Below are 19,537 nucleotides of genomic sequence, written 5' to 3'. Positions count from 1 at the left end.
ATCTTCCACAACTGCACCAAAATCACCCCCTATGATCCAATGATTTTAGTCCTCAATAATCAATAACTACCATAAGTAAGCGAAAGATGTTCCAACTGTCCTCCTCTACCATACATTGAAATTCAAAGTAAAGGAACTCATCAAATGCAGAAATTGACTCCTACTGTACATCTTCCCAAGGTCCCCAATGAAATTTTTATACATAGCAAATCCTCCACATGACTTCTTCATCATCATGTAAACCATTACCCAGTTTAGTAACTCAAGTAAATTTATAACAGTAACCTTGATGCTCCAACTCCAAAGTATTTAATCCACTAACACCACCAGGAAAGATCCCCAGAAGAGCAGATCGAGGTTGGTGATGGTAGTAGTAGTAGTAATACAATGAAGCTGATCCTAGTTAGTTGTGAATAGGTGGGTGGTTCTCAACTAATCAGTCCCAAAGTGCAACATGATGGCTATACAACTAATTAATAAATCATGCTCCTCAGAGGACCTATGGATGACAAGCAAAAACCCATCACCCAGCCACTATCATCCTTGGAAGATCATCGTTGTCCCAGATAGAAATTAGAAGATTAATACACATGAATCCTTATCAGAAAAATCCTGGGGTCAACTACACCTGTGTGAAAACAACTAGCAGATATGCAACTGTTGATCCAGTTCAGCAGTCACAGCAAAGTTCATGCTAACCTAGATAATAATCTTGAAACACTCTCGCCATTACCAAGTTCGCAACTGTTGGAACAGACACATGAAGGTAGATAACAGACTTAGCAGTGAAATCATTGATTGAACAAGGGTTAACAAGACAACATCACATAAATTCTGAACATATACCTCCAACAAAACAAACAACAATATCAGAGCTTTGGTCTAGAAATAATGTAACTTTCTCTCCAATCATAATCCCTTCACTAGTTCTACAGAAAATGTTTATGATCTGTTCCAGATCTGCTGGAAGCCTGGAACAGAGACTGATTTTGTTTTAAGGAGTGGAAACTCACTCAAATGGAGAAGCTACAGCATTTATTTTTTTTATAGTTACTTACAATGCATCACTACTCACTCAACTGAGACATGTTGCTTTTTCCTCAGAAAAAAAAAAAGGGGAAAGTTTAACATGGCAGCTTAGCTAGTAGGAAATCAATTAGTCACAAATAAGAGACTCAAAATGCATCCACAATAAATCTGGCCCGACATAGAAAAGCAACAGTGAATCTGCAGTTTGCAGTACTTGTTTGGTCCAGCCACCAAATTTTACATAAACACACTCATTTGTCAGTATAACCAGATTTCCAAAAGCAGAAAATGAAAATCTTAAAAAATCTAACAAAAAAATCCCCAAAATTAAATTAAACAAAATGAAGAAAACCTAATGTGTAATGATAAGACTAAATGCAGAAACATTTACTCTGAACTACATACCTATATTTTCAGAAACTCCCATTTATTAACGTTTGAAGGTGCCAGCCTTGCACGATGGTAAGGGCCAACTGCCCATTGATTTGCCAGGTCTCAGGATCGAATCCCTCATTTCCCCTCAAGTGATTAGTGGTACAACTTAAGTAATGAACATTTATTAACTGTTTTAGTAAGCCATTTAAAAGAAGAAAGCAAACTATCAACAATGATCATTCAAATAACAGACTGAAATATCCCTCTACATTAACACAATGCCTTTTTGATACCTCATTTACCATATTGTAATCAGGTATAAACTGACATCCAACTGAGAAGATATGGAAAAAAGCAAGAAACTAAATTGCTATCGAGTATTGAAATTAATCACCAACATTATAGCACTAACTACTAACTACTAACTACTAACTAAGCAAATATCGCTCCATATTGGAGGACAATTTAAGACTGGGGAATCATTGTAAGACTTAGGTATTTAGGTTTATCTGTGAGATTAGATTCCAACTACGATAGATTATTCCCCCCCCCCCCCTCTTTTTTCATTAGAGTTGAAACATAAAAAATAATCATTGTTGTTTGATAGTTTAAATCATGGGAGTTGAATTAGAGAGATAAGAACAGGCCATTCTCATGATGCCTATCAACTCTACCCTGATCCAACATGCAATTAGACAATACCTAGCAGTCTTGGAAACTCATGGATCCAACAAGAAATTTTTTTTTTCTCCAAATCACCAAGACCATGCTCCAACTTAACAGTAAATGAAAAATACACTCCAAACTAGAACATCTCCACGAAACTACTTCCTCTACGTAGGCCAAGTTGTTATCACCAAGAACGACTTCACACATTAATGCAGTTCATCAAAATATTAGTTTCAATAAAATAGTAGATTTGCTACTTCAATTCTCAAAGCAACACATAATACCCAATTATTCTTCTCAAATCTAACAAGAATAAGAAGCAGGATTGTAAATTAAAATCCAAAACTAATGGATCAATCCAATTCAATTCTAGCGACCTCAAAGATCATATCGAGTCACAAAAGATACAATCTCTAAACCATCGAAATCCATCCAAATGTAAAACATGTATACAAACCAAAATCCAACAACAAATAAATCCCATTCAGAACAGAAGAAAAAAACAAAAATTTCTTTTTAAAGTAAACCAAGCTTATCTTTCTCCAATCAGTCCTGATTCTTCAATTTCTCAAGGCGTTGGTTAAGTTGTTCAAGGCGGACCACAAGTTGGGTAACGGAGAAGAGAAGCCAGTAGAAGATGAGAGCAGCGGCGATCAAGAGTGCATTACGTTGGCTCTTCATGATAGATTTCTGGTGGCGAAGATGCTCCGTCGGAGTACACGATTCACCTTCACAGGACGGCATTGTCTCGTACTTCCAGTATATATCCATAAGAAGAAACAAGCAGAACGGAACCACCGAAAGGAATGGCTTCAGTAGGTTTTTGGTCACCGTGATGAGACCTTTCCGGAGAGGGTTCATACCCGGTAGGGTCAACAAGAGGAGCATGATCGCTTCAGCGCCGGCAGCATAGCCGAGAACTACCCACTCCAAAGCCATGGATTACAGAAACCCTAAAAGAGAGGAAATCGATAAGGAGAGATTTACAGAGATCGGTGTCTGGTTTTTTCGATTCTGGTGAGCGAAGACCGAAGAGACAAGGAAACCAGGAGAGATAAAGACGAGGGGCGGAGAATAATAGGAGAGGGACGAGTGGAGATGGTAAAAACAGGACACGTGGCAGAATCAGAGTGAATGGACACGTGGTAACATCAGAGTGTTCCATATGGCTTTTACTAAGGAGGAGAAGAGGACGGGATTCTGGGCTTTTATTTTCCACGGTGGGCTGGACGAGGAGCAGGCCAGGCAGGCCTAGATGTCATGGTTCAACCTCGAGTTTAAAGCGTAACTATAAGGGTTTTGGGCTTTAGTGAAGCTTGAGGGATATAACCGGCCCAAACACTACTCAGGGATGTGTCCTTAGTCCTTGGTCTCTCTTTTTGACTGTAGTGCCCTGCTGTAACTCTTTGGTCATTGGTGCCTTGGTCCTTGTTACAGTCAAAAAATTAGTACTGGGTAAGGTCCTGCAACCTTAGACCTTTGTCGTTACATGATTTCAATTCCTTGCAAAATAGACCAAGGAGTTCTGTTTTTGTAGTGTCCTCTCCCATATGGGTTGCTTAGGTTTTATCGAAAGTTAATAACAATACAGCCAATTACACCTTTGTTATCAATAAACACAGATCTGCACAACATAAAGAGATTTAACGAAGTTCATACATCGATGTGGTGTGCTACGTCTTCGGGTGAAGGAGAAGATGCTTCACTGTATAGAAAGGAGATTACACCAAAATAGCGGTGAGCAAATTCACTTTGAAGCCCTAGCTCGAAAAACCCCCAAATTACCAATGCTTACTCAACAAGATGATAGTACATTATATACTCCTCCAAGTTGCGAGTTGATCCATCGGGTCGCAATCGATCAAAAATACGATAGACTTGGTCATTCTTCAAAACAGGTCAAGAATTCAAGACAAACTTATCAACCTTTATTGTTAATTTTATGCATTACATTAAATTTAGAGCAAGAGACATCATCAATGCATACAAACCAATGGAAGACTACACGGAGACATCTTCAATGCATGGGGTTGAAATCGTCTGCAATTCCGATCTCGTACAATTCCGTGCAATACCACCTTCAAGCGGTGACACGTGTATTGATACCAATACAATGGTCAAGATCTGGTTTAACTAATAAAACATTAAATCAGTGAAGAGGCATTTAAATCAGATCTGGATCATTACATTGGTATCAATACACGTGTCACCCCTTGAAGGTGGTATTGCACGGAATTGTACGAGATCGGAATTGCAGACGATTTTTTTCCTTCTTTTTGCACCTGCCGGTGCCTAGACACACACAAGTGTGTAACTTTTCTTTTTCACTAAAATTTATGTGCTTACCTAAGCACAAATTTTATATTAAAAGAAAAAAGTTTTTGTTCGAGAGCAACCCTTGCACCACATACACGGGTGAAAAATGTCCACCATGCCCCTATATCTAGGTGTAAAGATTGCTCCAAAACAGAAAACACTTGCCCTATATAAATTTTTATTTTTATCCTTCAAAGATCATATATTAAATTTTATGTGTTTACATAAGCATCCATCATTCATGACATTTTACACTCATGGTGATTTGCCTAATCAGCAATTATAGGTGGGGTTTATATATAATATGCGCCTCACAACCCCAATCAAGAAACCAGTTTATTAAATAATCAAACACACCGGATGGCAAGAAACCAGTTTAATAGCCCTCGAGCATCACAAGTTTATTAAAAAATCAAACACACCTGATGGCAAAATTCTAATAAAGAATCCCAAAATTTGGTACAAGATCCAAGGATGATGGGTTCTGTTGACCATAAATGATCATCATCTAAAGCTGTATTTTGTTGAAGAGAAACCATGTTTCGTATCAAAAATTGAAATTGAAATTTTTATATTAAAATATATATATATATTTTTTTAATGAAATTAGAACGATGAAAGTCCTTTTTGTTATTCTCTCAATTCTTGTTTCTATTAATTATTTTTTCATTTTTTTATTTAAAAAATAAAAGAAACACACGTGCACCAAACGTTTTATTTCCTTTTTTTTTTTTCTTATAATTTTCATTTTCATTGTTCCAGAACAAAAAAACTCCTGAAGCCTTACCAAACGCAGCCGAAAAAAGTTACTATTTAGAATTTAATGACAGAGTAGCAAAGAAAGAGAGATTTGGTGATTTGAATCTTTGGGGACTACGATCGTCAGAACACCATTTTCCACCTGAGCTTTAATCTGATCGATCTTCACATTTTCCGGCAATTCAATTTCTCGAGCGAACTCTCCCTTCGAAGTTCCCCTTTCAGCGATGTGCCAAATCGTATCTTTTCCAATGGATTATTCTTTTGTTCTTTCTCCTCTTATTCGCAGAACGTTCCCATCTTCCACCTGCACCTTTATCTCATCTTTTCCAATTCCTACTCGAATTCTCCAAACAGAATCATCAAAAATTGAAAACCCTTGATGTCAATTATTAGAAGAAGAAATGGAGGATATAAGGAAATTGGAAAGTACCTGGTACATTGAATTTGTAGATGTGGGCATTGGAGGTTTCGAGCCAATCCATCAAGGTCAGTGATCCAGACCATTGTCGGAAGATTGGAGGTCTCCAGAAGAATCGCTTTAATGGATCCCCAAAGAAATTTTCCGCCATTTTTGATATCTGAAGATTGAGATGATAAATTCTAATAATTGGTTTTCTGGATTTTTATGGTTTCAGCTTTTAGGATTCTTGGATTGGAAGGGAGTGCAGTACAGGACCTAGAAGCTTCTTGTGGTGTTTAATCTTTGATTCTCTTCTGGGATTTTTTCCGGGAGAATTGCATGATTACCTATTATTGAGTTTGTCTTTACAAAAATAACCATGTTATGTTCTGTTGAACGGATTTACCCACAATAGTCATTTTCATATTCCTTCCATTGTATACCCACCTGTTGGGCATGTATTCTTCTACAATCGGTTATAATATTCCGATTTAAGTCTTAATTCTCTCCTCCAATCGGCCCTAAAAGGTCCGATGTCTATCTTCACACCAATGCCATGTTCTTCCTCATGCCCCACAGTCCCCACCCCACTCTCTACTGTAATCTCGCCCCATGACAAGCAGAGGAACTCATATGGCGTTGGGGTTCCATTGGATCAATGAAATTGTGCTCAGCATTTGGTCGATGCTTACTGGGCGCTGGTGGGGAGCTAGAAGCCAAAGCTTGTGGTGGAGGACTAGCAGCCATGACTAGAGTACTAGGAGTAAGTGATGCCATCTTCGTCAAATTTCTTTGCAGTCTCCTAATCAAGTGATCCAAATCTAAAACTTTCATGAAAGCAAGAAAAAAAGGGTGGTGCCAAATCTCCAAGACTTCCGCATCCGTTTAAAACCTTCCATACCATTTGTTCCAGAAACCCAATTTTCAAACTGTGATTAGAAGATTGACAAATGCTTTTTTACCAAAATCCGCACAAACGATAACCAAGAATTTAAAGAAATCCAGAAGAAGAAGAAAAAAAAAAAAAAAAAAATCCAGATGCATAGAATCCTCACCAAAATTCTTGGCAAAATCAATCAAAATCCCAATACTTTAGATGAACAAATGCAGTATGGAGAGATTACCAAAAATGGCAAAAAGGAAAAGAGAATATATTAAAAGGCTTTAAATGCCAAAATCCTATATATATCAACTTCTCTACAACTCTTTTTTCTTCAACTGTTGATGTTATAAGGGAAGTTTTTTGGATCTCCTTCCTCTTCCTCTTCCTCTTCCTTTCCCTCTAAGACTTTTAAAAGTTGGAATGGGATGGTTTGAATTGGGGTCAATTTCAGAAGAAGTTTGTTAGGGGTAAAAGTGTCCAATTTGTAGGCATAAAAAGGACAAAGTATATTGAAGCACTGTTTTGGGTATATTTGTAATACGGAAACTTGTTTTGTGTAAATTTGTTGAGTGAAACAGAACATGAGTATTTATGTAAAAGCAAATCTAATAGCGGGTAATCATGTAATTTTCCCATTTTCATCCTTGGGATGAAGATCATTGAGGGTTTTGATCCAATACTGCACAATATCATGCTACTATGATCTGAACCCTCGATATGGCATTCAGTATAATATTGTACAGCCATCTTGATCCGCAGGCAATTTGACTAGTTGGGCTGGACGGGACAAGAATTGGGCTTGGGCTGATTCATAAACGGATATGGGTTGATGAAAGGATACAATATTGAACAGATAAAACCATGAAAATTCCTCTGTACAATTTCATGAGTTGCATGAATAGTTTATTTTTTTTTTTCAGTAAAAAAAAAAAAAAAGGGTTGTTACATAATAGTGATCATAGTCACAAGCCAAAATCCCATATTGTAAATAACGCTTTCACAGGACCAACGAGCGATAGTGAGACATACCAACTCAAATCTATAACCAGCTGACTCGAGCGGTGATAGGGAAAATGTTTCCTTCCACTAGGCTATCAATCCCATTGGCACTTTAGATTGCCTAATGAAACACATATAAATTTAAAAGCTGAGACAGTTATGAGCCTTTGCATTTGAGATAAAAGGCCCATTTTATATTTCCCCAAGTTTCATTAATAAGGTAATGTCTAAAACAAAAGTTTTCAGACTGTCATATAGTCAATGAGGTTCAATACAAGTAGAGGATTGAAAAATCCAATCAAGAGGACTTATATGACAAAATCTCCACTTCCCTGGTTACAGGATGGTCCTAACAATTTAAAAATGAACTTTTGGTCCATTTATCTTTCTAGACAACCCCAGGTGCCTTATGTTGGAAGGGCACCTTGGTTGCCTAAGCACCTTGTTGGTATCGACTTAATATTCAGGCCCTCTCCAGCTCCTTGGCTTGCCTAGATGCTGTGCCAACTATGATAATTATAAGAGCTAGAAAGACTCATTCTCGTTGCCTCGCAGCCCACCATCATTGTGCTAGCAGGAGTTCTCTCCATTTTATTTTTTTAACCCAAAGGCCCCTAAGGGGGGTCAATTAACTAGCCTCAAGGGCTAAACTGTTGAACAATATCTAACAAATCTCCAGCAAACGAGGACATCCAAAGACCCTAAGGGTAGAAAACCATCCGCTTAAAATAGAATGGGCCAAAACATTCTTCGTCCAATATACATGACGGAAATAACAAAAATCAAACTTTCTTTGAAGGATCTTTATATCTTCAACAATTGTGAAAATCTCAATAGATGGAAGGCATGGCTAATGCATGAAGCACCTAATCAATGCGAGGCAGTCCAAATAGAATTTGAGTTTTTCCATGATTTGGCTACTCATATAGCTTGTGGAAGTTAATTGTTGAGTTCTGGGCCTAGTAATAGCAGAATTGATTCTTACCTTACGTAAAAAAGATTGAACAATCTCTTACATACCTTCTCTTTCAGGTTAATATATGCAGCTCTCTTTGATTGAGTGTGTGACCAGAGCTGGTTTTTAATATGCCAAGTACAAAGAATAATAAACAATAAACTATCAATAAAACAAACTTTGATTAGAGAAATTGAAACTCTCTTGAATGCATACCATATCTTATCAAAGTTCCCTTCTCCTTGAACTTGCATCCGATCATTAGGTTTTCAAATCTGATGGATCAATTCTAAGATTTTTAGGACCAATCTCGATTAGATCTAGATCATAATCGGTAGGCTTGATTCGATCCTTGATTCAAGTTAAAATCTTTCCTGAGATTGGGATCCATTTGATTTTGTTTTTAGAAACGTGTTTTTTCGTTTTTTTGTGCTCAGAAACGGAAAAACACCCCCAAAACCATTTGATTTTTCTGTTTCGCTCCACTTGTTTTTTGAAATAGAAATAGAAATTTATGCCTATTTTTGTATCTAGAAACAAGAATAGAGAAACAAGTCAGATTTATTTTTCTGCTTCTAGAAACAAGTGGGAGGGACAAAAATTGTGAAAAACCCGATACTTCACTCGACCTACCCCAACCCCAACCCATTGTTGAAACTTCTCACTATCTAGAAGCAGCAACTCCAACCTGGTTGCTCAAAGCTCGCAGTTCCAGATTGCCTTCATCCTTCTAAAGCTCATCTCCATGAAGCATACCTGCAACTTCAACATCGTGCCTTCACTCGTGAGCTGTATACCTGCAATGTCGTGCCTTCACTTATGTCTTAAACTAGATTACACTATTGAAAACGTTTCAGGATACAGAAAAATCAAATGCTTTTTTGCAACTCCAAAAAAATCATTTCGTAGTATAGAAACGCAAAACCAAAATCAAACGGACCCTAAGAATATCTCAAGATGTTTGAATTGAATTTTAATTTAAAATTTAACATGTAATCAATCCAGGATGCAGCAGAATTATGTGGATCATCAAGGGATGATTATCTTGAATCTTTACTGGCCCGCCCATATCTGGAAATGACAAGTAGAGAAAAGTAAACAAGTGACAATAGAAAATTTTAAACCTACAAGTTTACTGGGCTTGTTAATGAAGCTCATGATGAATATAGCAAAACCCTAAAGCCCATGGTCTCACAAGGTATCAACCAAGCTTGTTTTCAAAAGCCAAGTCACAGAAGGTAGTGAATCATAGGTGTATGTCGGCCCGAAGGAATGACACCAAGTGGCCGCATAGTGGTTGTCAAAAACTTGTTCAACAGGTTCTGGAAGGAATTTCGGGAAGATCCTATGAAAATTTAGGAGTCCCATGCTTTGATAGAACTCCACGTTTAGGATAAACATAGGAACAATTTGACAAGGTTGAGATGGCCAATTATCAACCCTATGACACGTGTTCGATCATGGGCCATTCTCATGGCCCACCTAATTATGGGCATCCAAAGAATTGTACCCATTCAATTTGTTGTTTAATCTTTGGAGTTAAATAATACTCTACCTTTTGTTAAACTTTGTGGTTGTCATGAGCTCATGAACCAAACAATAATCTAATAATGAACACTTTATTGTTGATTTGCTTGTCACTTTCTTAGACCTTTACTTTACACTTTGCCTCCTGTAAGGCATATATGAATCATGGTTGAAAAAGAAAATCATCTTTGGGAAAGACTTCATGTGCTCATATCATATTCATATTAATTATATAAATCAAAGAAAGAAACATCAAGAATAAGCTAGTATCTAACTTGCCATGCTTTTGCAAATGATATAGAATGTGGTAATCCAATTACTAGTGGAGTCACCTCACATCTTCATACTATTTGTAGTAGCAGACATGCTTATCCCCTTCATTACATGGAGAAGTTGGATGTTCCCATAGTGGGACAAGAATGAAGGTTTTTTTTTTTTTTTAATAAAGAAAATGTAGTGAGAAGGATCCCTAAAAAGCAATGTGGGCTCTAAATTAGAGCAAAGTCCAATAGGAACATTAATAGAAGTACCATTGTGGGTAGAAAATTTTCAATTATAATAGGCAAGACAGTCGTTTCGTTTCTTATTGTGTCTGAATGCACGGGCCACATTGTCTTTTAGGCCTCTTTTTCTCAAAAAATTATTAAATCTTAAAAGCGCAAAAATTAGTATAATCTGGAGAAGATCTTTTGGGAAATATGACTCTCAAAAACCCTAATGAAGGTAATATAAAGCCCACAGCGAAATAGAGTGAGCAAAGACATATATTTCAAGAATGCCACACTTTCAACTCTCGAGCGTAGATAGTAACTTGTTAAGATATCAGACCGGGTTTCAATTGATTTGATGATAGAAGGTCAAACCCAAGGTTCAAGTAAAATCGGCAATTTTGATTCAGCCGGATCGGCGTGAAAAGGGTTGGCTGACTCGCATTGGTAGGAGTTTGAGTTCAGGCTCAGCTGATTCTGATTCAAATTGGCTGATTTGACTGATCTGATTCCAATATTTTTTTTAAACCCTAGTCAAACCAGAATGATTAATCCGATGTCACAATGATAATAATCTTACTAATGTTCTTAGTGAACTTGGTCTTATCAACTAGTTTGATTTGTTGGTCTTGTGCACACATCATTAGCTTCCTATTTAAGATAAGCTATAAGCTTTCAGCTGCAATACGCAACCATTTATAAATTTGGAGGAGGATCAAAACCTGTCCACTTGAGATTAACAATATATTTTTCTGTTTATGATCTGATTATTGATATGCTTTAGTGGTCCATGCTGATTAGATGAAGATTCTTCCAGTAATTTTGCCCCCTTCCCATGAGAATTAATAAGGAGTTTATGAAGATCTTTAACTAAAAAAATTACAAAGATGGACCCACTTCAGTCTTCAAGAATAATTGGAATCCATTTTTCAGATTCAAGTAGCCATACATGGTGTGCTCTTGTGCTTGAAGTTTGAAACAACCTCTTCTTTCTTAAATATAGGGGTCCCTGGTGGTTGATTAGTAGTTAGAGATAAAAAGCCTTTTTAAACCAGGATTAGAATACACAATTAATTAGCATAATCATGTTTAGATATATAACGAGCGCGCTACCGACACTTTAGTGACTATTGAAAAAATTACTCTCGAGATCGAATTCCTAGCTAGGCATAATTGATGTGTTTATACCAGCTTAAAAGGGTAAAGATTGAGAAAAAGACTAGTATAATTGTATTAAATTTTGAACTAATTGACTGGTAAAAAGAGAGTTTAGAAGAGTGTATGGAACCAACCCTTGTGCTGATGTTTTGTCCTATACATGATATGCCCGCTGGAAAGTCTAAAAATCATTTCCAATTGTATAAACTATATCATCATATTATGCAGACCCAAAGAAGAGACATAAGGGTTAGGAAGAATATTCCATCAATTGGGCTTTATAATTCTTTATGTTTACATCTTCCCTTTTTCATGATCTATGCCTTTATCTTTAAATTCCTTCACTTTTCTTTCATTGAATATGACATCCAGTGCTTGGTATCTAGGAATATACACAGCCTTTAAGGATGAAAATATTTAATCTACAAAGCCACCAAAGAGGTATCCTTCATTAGATCTCTCCATTGCATCATCAATCAGCTTCATATGCTTCTACATAAGCAAATCTCCTTATTTACCTTCTTAATTTGGAATATCTGGTAGCTATCTTGGACCTTCAATAGTAAGAAAAAGTAGATCTCTCTCTCTCTCTCTCTCTCTCTCTCTCTCTCTCTTTACACACACATATTCATTGGTATCCAGTGTCAGAAAAAAGTCTCCAGAGAAGGCTTTATGAATACAACCTACCCTTACTTATAAAATGTTTCCAAAGGGTATCTTGAATTAAATTACAAGAAATTTCCAAAGGGTTTCTTGAATCAAGCAAGTCCTATATAGAAGGTCATGGTCTAGGGTAATTAAAGGGTGCCCCCATATAATCATGGCTGGATTAGAGGAGCTAAATGGTGGTGCCATAGACTAGATTGGGCATGTCCCACCCAAAGTCCTAGCATATCAAGATCTATCTTCCCTTTACCCAAAAAACAAAAAAAAGAGCTATCTTCCCCAAATGCACTGTTAATGTCCTCTTCTTACTCTTACTAGATTGACTGATCCACCTAACGGGAAACTCCTAGGCCATAAGCATTACTAAAAGCATTGTAATAATGGATGAGAGAGAGAGAAGCTACCACCAACACACTCTTCTTTCTTCTTGTTGCCTATAACATAGAAAGTCCATTTGAAAATTATACTCTTAAATTGCTCCATTGTGTTTTAAAATATCGCTCCATTGCAATATACTGGTTGTGGATTCAAATCAAGAAATACTCTTTGAAAATGAAGGTAAAGTTAGGTACATTATGACCATCCTTAAACCCTACAGTGGCGAGAGCCTCGTGTAATGGATATGTCTTTAACAAAAAATCTCTATACGATAGTAAACCTAGTTTTTGAAAGCTTAATTAGATGCATTTTGATAACTTTACCGTGACATAAGCATCCTCATTGTTGATTTGTTTTCAGAATAACATGGATGGAATTCAAGGGTACTAAACCATGGAATCATCATAAAATTTTGATTGAATCACATTGAATTGACAATGAAAGTGAGGAACAAGTGCTAGGTTTAATTAATCTTCAATTCCTTATAAAAAACAAACAAATAATAACATTTTGAAGTCCATTAGACCTTCAAATGACCTAAATTAAAAAGACAGTCCACATAATATATTATGCATCTTCACAAAAGAATTTGCAATTTCTTTCTACACAGTTTTAGGACAACTTTGTTAAGTGGGGTGGGGAGAGTGGAATCTTAGACCTATCTTTCCTCCTCACAACTTTCTAAAGTTTTTGTCACTTGTACCAAGGTAGTTGCCTCCACTTATCCTTTCTTTCAGCTTTCCTTTATCAGTCTTTCTTTCAAAGGAAACACAAAAGAAACTCCAAAAAGATCAACAGAGAAAAGTAGAAAAGCAAGGAACAAAAGTGAACCAAAAGACCCACCCAAAGCAAGTTACAGGAGCTTCCACTCTATAATTATTTACCTCCACCTACAACAAATTAACAAAAAAAAACACAGAAAAGTTTAGAGATTAAGAAGGTAAATAAGAATAATTAAGAGAATAAATAATTATGTAAAAAGCAATAAAAATTTCATACTTCTCCTTTCAATGGCTCTGCTTATGAAAGAAACAAAAATAATGATCAGAGCAACTAGAGCCAACATTCCGATAATAATCGCAAGAGTCTTTGAAGTTTGATTTTGATGATCAGAAGAAGAACTACTACCTGTGGTTCACAATAAGAGAGTAAGTATTTAATAAAAATATTCTTCCTTTTTCCTTGTGAATTATGGAATAAATTCATATTTTGTCTTCAAATTAGCATTAGTCATTAAACTTACAAGAAATTTCTCATCAAATCATGTTTCTTCTTTTGCTTTCTTTTAGGCATGAGGCAAGAAATGCTTTCTTTGCATCAAAATCAATTAAAAAACCACACAACTATAGGAGTCATTTCAATGTCTTTTTCTCAAACTAATAAACTTATCTTTATTCTTGAGACTAATTTCAATCAATTTTGGGACACCATACTTTTCCTTAACTATCACATCTTCATCAACATTGGATTCTTCTCCCATGGTGTTACAATGAGTGAAAGTGATCAAACATAAGGGCCTTGGGTGTCCCATGAGATTGTTAAAAAATGGTTCCATCAGGTCAAAAGGGTATGTTTCAAAGTCTTTCTTATATAAAATTTGGGTCTTTCTCTCACCTTTTGACCAAGTTAAATTAAAGGAGCACAATTTCCCTCCATCTATGGTGAAGAAAGAATCTCTTCATTCACCCTACCTAATCCCTTTATTGAATTAGAATATGTATTTTGGACCGTGAACAATATACAGTTGAAGTAAATGATGAACTCAGAATCAAATCACAATGTCACATCACCGTGTTGAAGAAATTCTCTTTTCACCATAGGGAAAGGAAAACTTAAATCTTAATTATAGTCTATGGGTTTTTCATCAACAACAAACTCAATTCTATCTCAACTTAATGGGGTCGGCTACATGAATTCATAAAAATACAATAAAGGAAAAGTGAAAGTAAAAGAAAAATAACAAAACTCCAACAAATCAGAAAAATCTCATCTAAATGACTACGGCTACATAGACCTTTATCCTCCAATCCTTGGATTCTCTATGTGAAACAATTTTTTCAACCATCAGATTTTAATCAAACGGCTCTCATGTTCTAAAATTAGTTCAACACAAAATACTAATCATGTCACCAAATCAGACAGTTCCCAAGTCAACATAACAAGGCTCTATCAAATCAATCTCTCTTAAAATTCTTAAACACCATGATCTCCTTGTTCAAAGCATGTAAATTTAGTTGAAATTAAAGGTTATTTTGTGAGAGAGAGAGAGAACTAAAACCAGAAACCACCATGAAGATGTGTAAAACCACTTACCACTACTCCCTTGAGAATGACCTCCAGTGGTAGAATACCGCACATAACACTTAGCCAAATACATATCACCATACGCCGCCGCACCACACTCGCTCCTCAGCCGTCCGATCGCAGAAGACAAACAATCCTGACACTGGTTGCCACTCAGATCACCGACACACTGAGCCACACCTTGCACTTCCCCAGACCCACCAACCCGGAAATACCCACCCTCACTGGCCAGACCATTCAAGACCGCATCACTCCGGCTTACCACGTCCGATTGATAATCGACCGGCGGTCCACACTTCTTCACCACCACCGTCTTATCTTCCACACCTAAGATAGATGTGTTATCGTACTTTACGAAGCAGCCTTGTAACTGTACGGCGCCACCGGTGGAGCTGGAGCAGACGATGCCGAGTTGACTCACTGCGCGTTCAACACAGGTGCCACAGTCGGGTAGGGAGAGATCTCCTTGGCATTGGTACAGACCATAGACGACATCTTGTTGGGTGGAGCTGTAGATGGTGAATTTGTTGAAGGAGGTGGTGGTGGCTGAGTTGACTAGCGAGGTGAGAAGCGAGTTGAGGTTGGACTCGAAAGGTGAGCCTGGGTTGTATCTCAGCTGAGAACAACCACCGTAGACGAAGGTATCGGTGGCTGCCGTTGATGGGTTTGGGAGAGATGAGAAGGTGAGGAAGAGAGTGAGGAGAAGGAAGAGAGGAGAGGCTCTGTACATGGCTCTCTGCTTTGCTTTGTCTCTGCTAATTCTTAGTGAAACTAGAGAGAGAGAGAGAGGGAGAGGAAGAGGGTAGGGGATTTAAGTGAGAAATGAGAGAGACTATGGACCGTTTGATGGTGGGAGCTATCATGGATGAGACATTCTCTGAATGAGATTTTAAGGAAAGACTTCTGGTTCTGGTTCTGGTACCATCCGATCAAATGGGTCCCACAATTAAGATTTTCTGGGCCAGGAATTGGTCAGGTTCGGTTTGATTCAAGACCAATTCCGGGTATCCCGGTTTATGGTATGGGTTCGTACGTTTAGGGAAGTTTCATGAACTGGAAGGAAATCAATCATTATAGTTATCAGGGTCAAAAGTAGGTGACAGGTTTAGGTAATCCCGGGACATGTGTTTGGGTCAAAGTCTTCTAAACTTGGTCTTTTCTTGCCAGTATATATTGTAAACTGTACACCTGAACCCAAAACAAACCGATGGTTTTTTGAAAAATCCAAACATTTTGGGTCATTCTAATGTGTACTGGTTTGGCCAGCTGGTCCTGGCTAGATTCTATATTATTATTATATGTTAGGGTGTTAATTTAAAACCGTAACCGAAATCAAAATCAAAATCAAAATGTGCTGTTTAATGCTGAATCAAAATAAATTGGTAAAGTTTTGATTTCAAAAGGGAGACTCTTTTTTTGTTCAAACCAAATTATCTGTTTTTGAACTGAATAAGGAAATCGGTAAAATTATATATTGTTTTTACTATTTCAATAAATGTAGGTGATAATTTCTATTCCTCTTTAATGCTTGATAAATGTTTGGTAGATTATGACCTTGATAAATAAGGAATTTTTTGGTTGATGAAGATGTAAAAAATTGGTCCAAACACATAATATAGTACCTAAACTTAATATGAAAGTTAATTGGATTAAAGCCGAATAAAGAACTCAATAAGAAACCGATTAAAAATCGAAATTGAATCAAACCATGCTGATTTAGTTTTGGTATCTAAAAATATGTTCCTACTTTTAGGGTCGATTTCTATATTTTGTATCTTAAATCAAACCAATAACCAAAATCGAACCTATTGACACCCTTAAGTCTATTTAGTGAGGTTGGTGCTCATCAGGGTTTCAAGAATTTGGATCACATCTGTTGAGTCTTGATTCTAGTCAATCTGGAACGATTGCTACATAAGCTATTTGTAGGAGTTTGGGTAGGATCTGAATGACTCCAACTATTCCATATCGATTGATCTATAAGCAATTTCTAGGTTAGTGCAGAATATGGCCGATACTAATACATGCACGATATAGAAGAAATGAGATAAAATAGAGATATTTAGATTAAATGTCTTTACGGATAAAGCTTGGCATCTTTGGTTCTATCGAGGAAAGCACTTCACAACTTTAAGAGAATTCTAACAGTTTATTTTGTGATCAAATGCAATCAATAATCTACTTTCCTTCTTTCTCCATCCATTAAATAATAACGTAACAAAGTGGTTACCACAAGCCATAACTCACAGCTCCCCATTAGTCTCTCTTATAACTTTTTTCTACATGTCACCCACTATTTGTAACTCTCTCAAACTAATTAGGATGATAATAACTCCCTATAAGCCATCCCCCAGTTACCATGTATATGTATTAATTCAAAGTAACTAATGTGTAATATTATTAAGGAGATTTAAATATCAAAACTTGGATGGAGATCAATATCGATCTAAATTGTTTCATATCAGCTTGGATTGGTCGTTTTACTCTTACTTTCATAATTTTTTTTGACGATTTTATCCTTGATCTCATACCAACACTTAATCCAATTTGATACTAATACTTAGATTCCTAGTTTTGAGTGTAACTCAACTGCATTGGTTACAACTTCTTCTTTCGCTCTCTTTACCTGGCTTGAGGATTCTTCCATTGCAAGGTCATTGGTTGATGTATATGATCCAAGTTTGTCAAACAACTCAACAAAATTTCCATAATTTTGATAAGGTTTCCCATGATTTGTTGTTAACCAACATGAAGTTAACTCACCCCTGACTCTTGATATATGCATGGTATAGAGAGAAGATAATATTGGAGGGAGAGATAATAGGATAGGAGGAAAAGAGATAAAATATGAATATTTAGATGAAATCACTTTAAGGATGAAGCTTGGTATCTTTGGTTCTATCGAGTGAATTGCCTCACAACTTTAAGAGAATTCTGAGAGTGTGTTTTAAGATCAACAATCAATACTCTAACTCTCCTTTTCTTCATCCATTAAATAATAACGTACAAGTGATTATCATAGCCCACAACTTTCCACTAATCTCTTATATAACTTCTTCCCTTCATCACCCACTATTTATAACTCCATCAAACTATGTCACCCACTATTTTTAACTCAATCAAACTAATTACATGATAACTCCCTATAACTAACCCCAATTTACCACATACCTAAAATATTATAACTAAAATATTCAAATTAGTTTAAATTAATTATCAAGTAACATATTTCAACTGATCTAGAATGACTAATCTATAAGCCATTTCTAGGGTTAAGGCAGAATCTGGCCAATTCTAATGAATCCAGATTATAATCGCTTGAACCCAATACAGATTCCAGATTCCAGATCCCAGATCAAGATTCCAAGTTGTTGCAACCTTGGTGCTCATGCTCTATAATGCTTTGTCCCAAGAGCAAAAAGAGATGAACTATCCAAAACAGGCACAAATACATAGGAAGATAATTCAGTAAAGGAGACCATGTATGGTAAAATTCCTCATCCTTGTTTCGATAGAAGGGTTCGATTCCTTTGTTAAAGCAGTCAACTCCATTAGTGAGAACTACCTTCACTGAGTCTCTGCACCTATCACTTTTTCTTGTTTTCTGAACCCTTCTTTGTTTTCTGAAAATAGGATAATGTTAGAAATAATGTTTCAAAAAGGGCATTGAGGAGGGGATTCTAATTTATTTGATCCATCATCTCACTGCTCATCTTTTTCTCATATTTGCTTTTCATTTTCTCAGATTGTCAATTCCTTTACACATAAATCTGGACAAGAGACAACTGCTTCCACCCACTGAAGGAGTAGTCATGAGGCGCCTCACTTGCATGACTGGGAAACAAATGGGCCGAGTCAACCGAGTCAACCCAAAATGTCTTTCAGTTTCATGTCACAGCAAAACCAGATTTTGTTTCATTCAGTAGTTGATAATTTTAAGAACCGGTCTGGACCAGCCAGACAAACCATGATAGAGTGGAATTAGATACCAAGATTGTCTTGGTTTTCTAGTCTGACCCACTGTTTTGTGTGGAGGGATGGACACATTGCTCATTATATTGACATCATATATGTTTTAGAAAGAGAGAAGAGTTTCAATCATTGTTGATTCATATACAAAGAACCCGCGTCATTAATTTAGTTAATTAGGTCATGTGGGTTAGCATTAGGTGATGCAAAATGGACCATTCAGAAGAAATTATGAAACAATGGCTTTTCTATTTTCTCTATCCCCTTAGAAAAAACTAGATAAGTTTTTAAAACCATAAAAGGTTTACTCTTAATTCTTGTTTAATTTGAGTCATATAACAGTGATGATAAACCTCCATTTTTCATGAACATCTAGAACCTCTATTTTTGTCCATTGTGGAATAGAAAATTATGGAGAGCTTGTTTTTTTCATGTTATGGTTTCTAATTTCTAAGAAGGAGCTTTGGTTTGGTCTCTTCCACATTGGTTTAGAAATCATAAATGATTTAAAGTTTTCTGGGAATAGAATCTCATGCTGAAGTTTTCCCATATTTTAAAGACTTGAAGTTGTTGCCCTTAGAATAGAATCAATAAAGGGTTCATCTTCTAATGTTACTAATCTAATCTTTCAAAGAAGAGGGTCCCAATTGACTTGATCA

General features: G+C 36.4%; 2 protein-coding genes and 1 pseudogene across 2 annotated transcripts; all 3 read right to left on the bottom strand.

Moving 5' to 3' along the window:
* Nucleotides 1-2,377: 2,377 nt before the first annotated feature.
* On the bottom strand, nt 2,378-3,131 carry LOC122076498. Its single transcript, XM_042641848.1, has one exon. The coding sequence runs from the start codon at nt 3,010-3,012 to the stop codon at nt 2,620-2,622; it is 393 nt and encodes a 130-aa protein (XP_042497782.1). The 5' UTR covers nt 3,013-3,131; the 3' UTR covers nt 2,378-2,619.
* Nucleotides 3,132-5,182: 2,051 nt separating this feature from the next.
* LOC122076417 lies at nt 5,183-5,901 on the bottom strand (annotated as a pseudogene).
* A 7,148-nt stretch (nt 5,902-13,049) lies between these two features.
* Nucleotides 13,050-15,753, bottom strand: LOC122073843 (plasmodesmata-located protein 6-like). The gene is made up of 3 exons (XM_042638509.1): nt 14,919-15,753; nt 13,605-13,733; nt 13,050-13,495 (listed from the first exon to the last, which is right to left on the bottom strand). The coding sequence occupies exons 1-3, from the start codon at nt 15,637-15,639 to the stop codon at nt 13,482-13,484; spliced, it is 864 nt and encodes a 287-aa protein (XP_042494443.1). The 5' UTR covers nt 15,640-15,753; the 3' UTR covers nt 13,050-13,481.
* Nucleotides 15,754-19,537: the final 3,784 nt, after the last annotated feature.

This window comes from Macadamia integrifolia, chromosome 1 (genome assembly GCF_013358625.1).
Source record: "Macadamia integrifolia cultivar HAES 741 chromosome 1, SCU_Mint_v3, whole genome shotgun sequence".
Classification (NCBI taxonomy): Eukaryota; Viridiplantae; Streptophyta; class Magnoliopsida; order Proteales; family Proteaceae; genus Macadamia; species Macadamia integrifolia.
This window is presented reverse-complemented; position numbering and strand designations above follow the sequence as displayed.

Bases quoted from the DNA above. Each gene is read 5' to 3' on its own strand.
- LOC122076498 (XM_042641848.1), bottom strand. From the start codon at position 3,012: ATGGCTTTGGAGTGGGTAGTTCTCGGCTATGCTGCCGGCGCTGAAGCG.
- LOC122073843 (XM_042638509.1), bottom strand. From the start codon at position 15,639: ATGTACAGAGCCTCTCCTCTCTTCCTTCTCCTCACTCTCTTCCTCACC. The intron at 13,734-14,918 runs GTAAGTGGTTTT...TGTGAACCACAG, and splicing joins TCATTCTCAAGGGAGTAGTG to GTAGTAGTTCTTCTTCTGAT.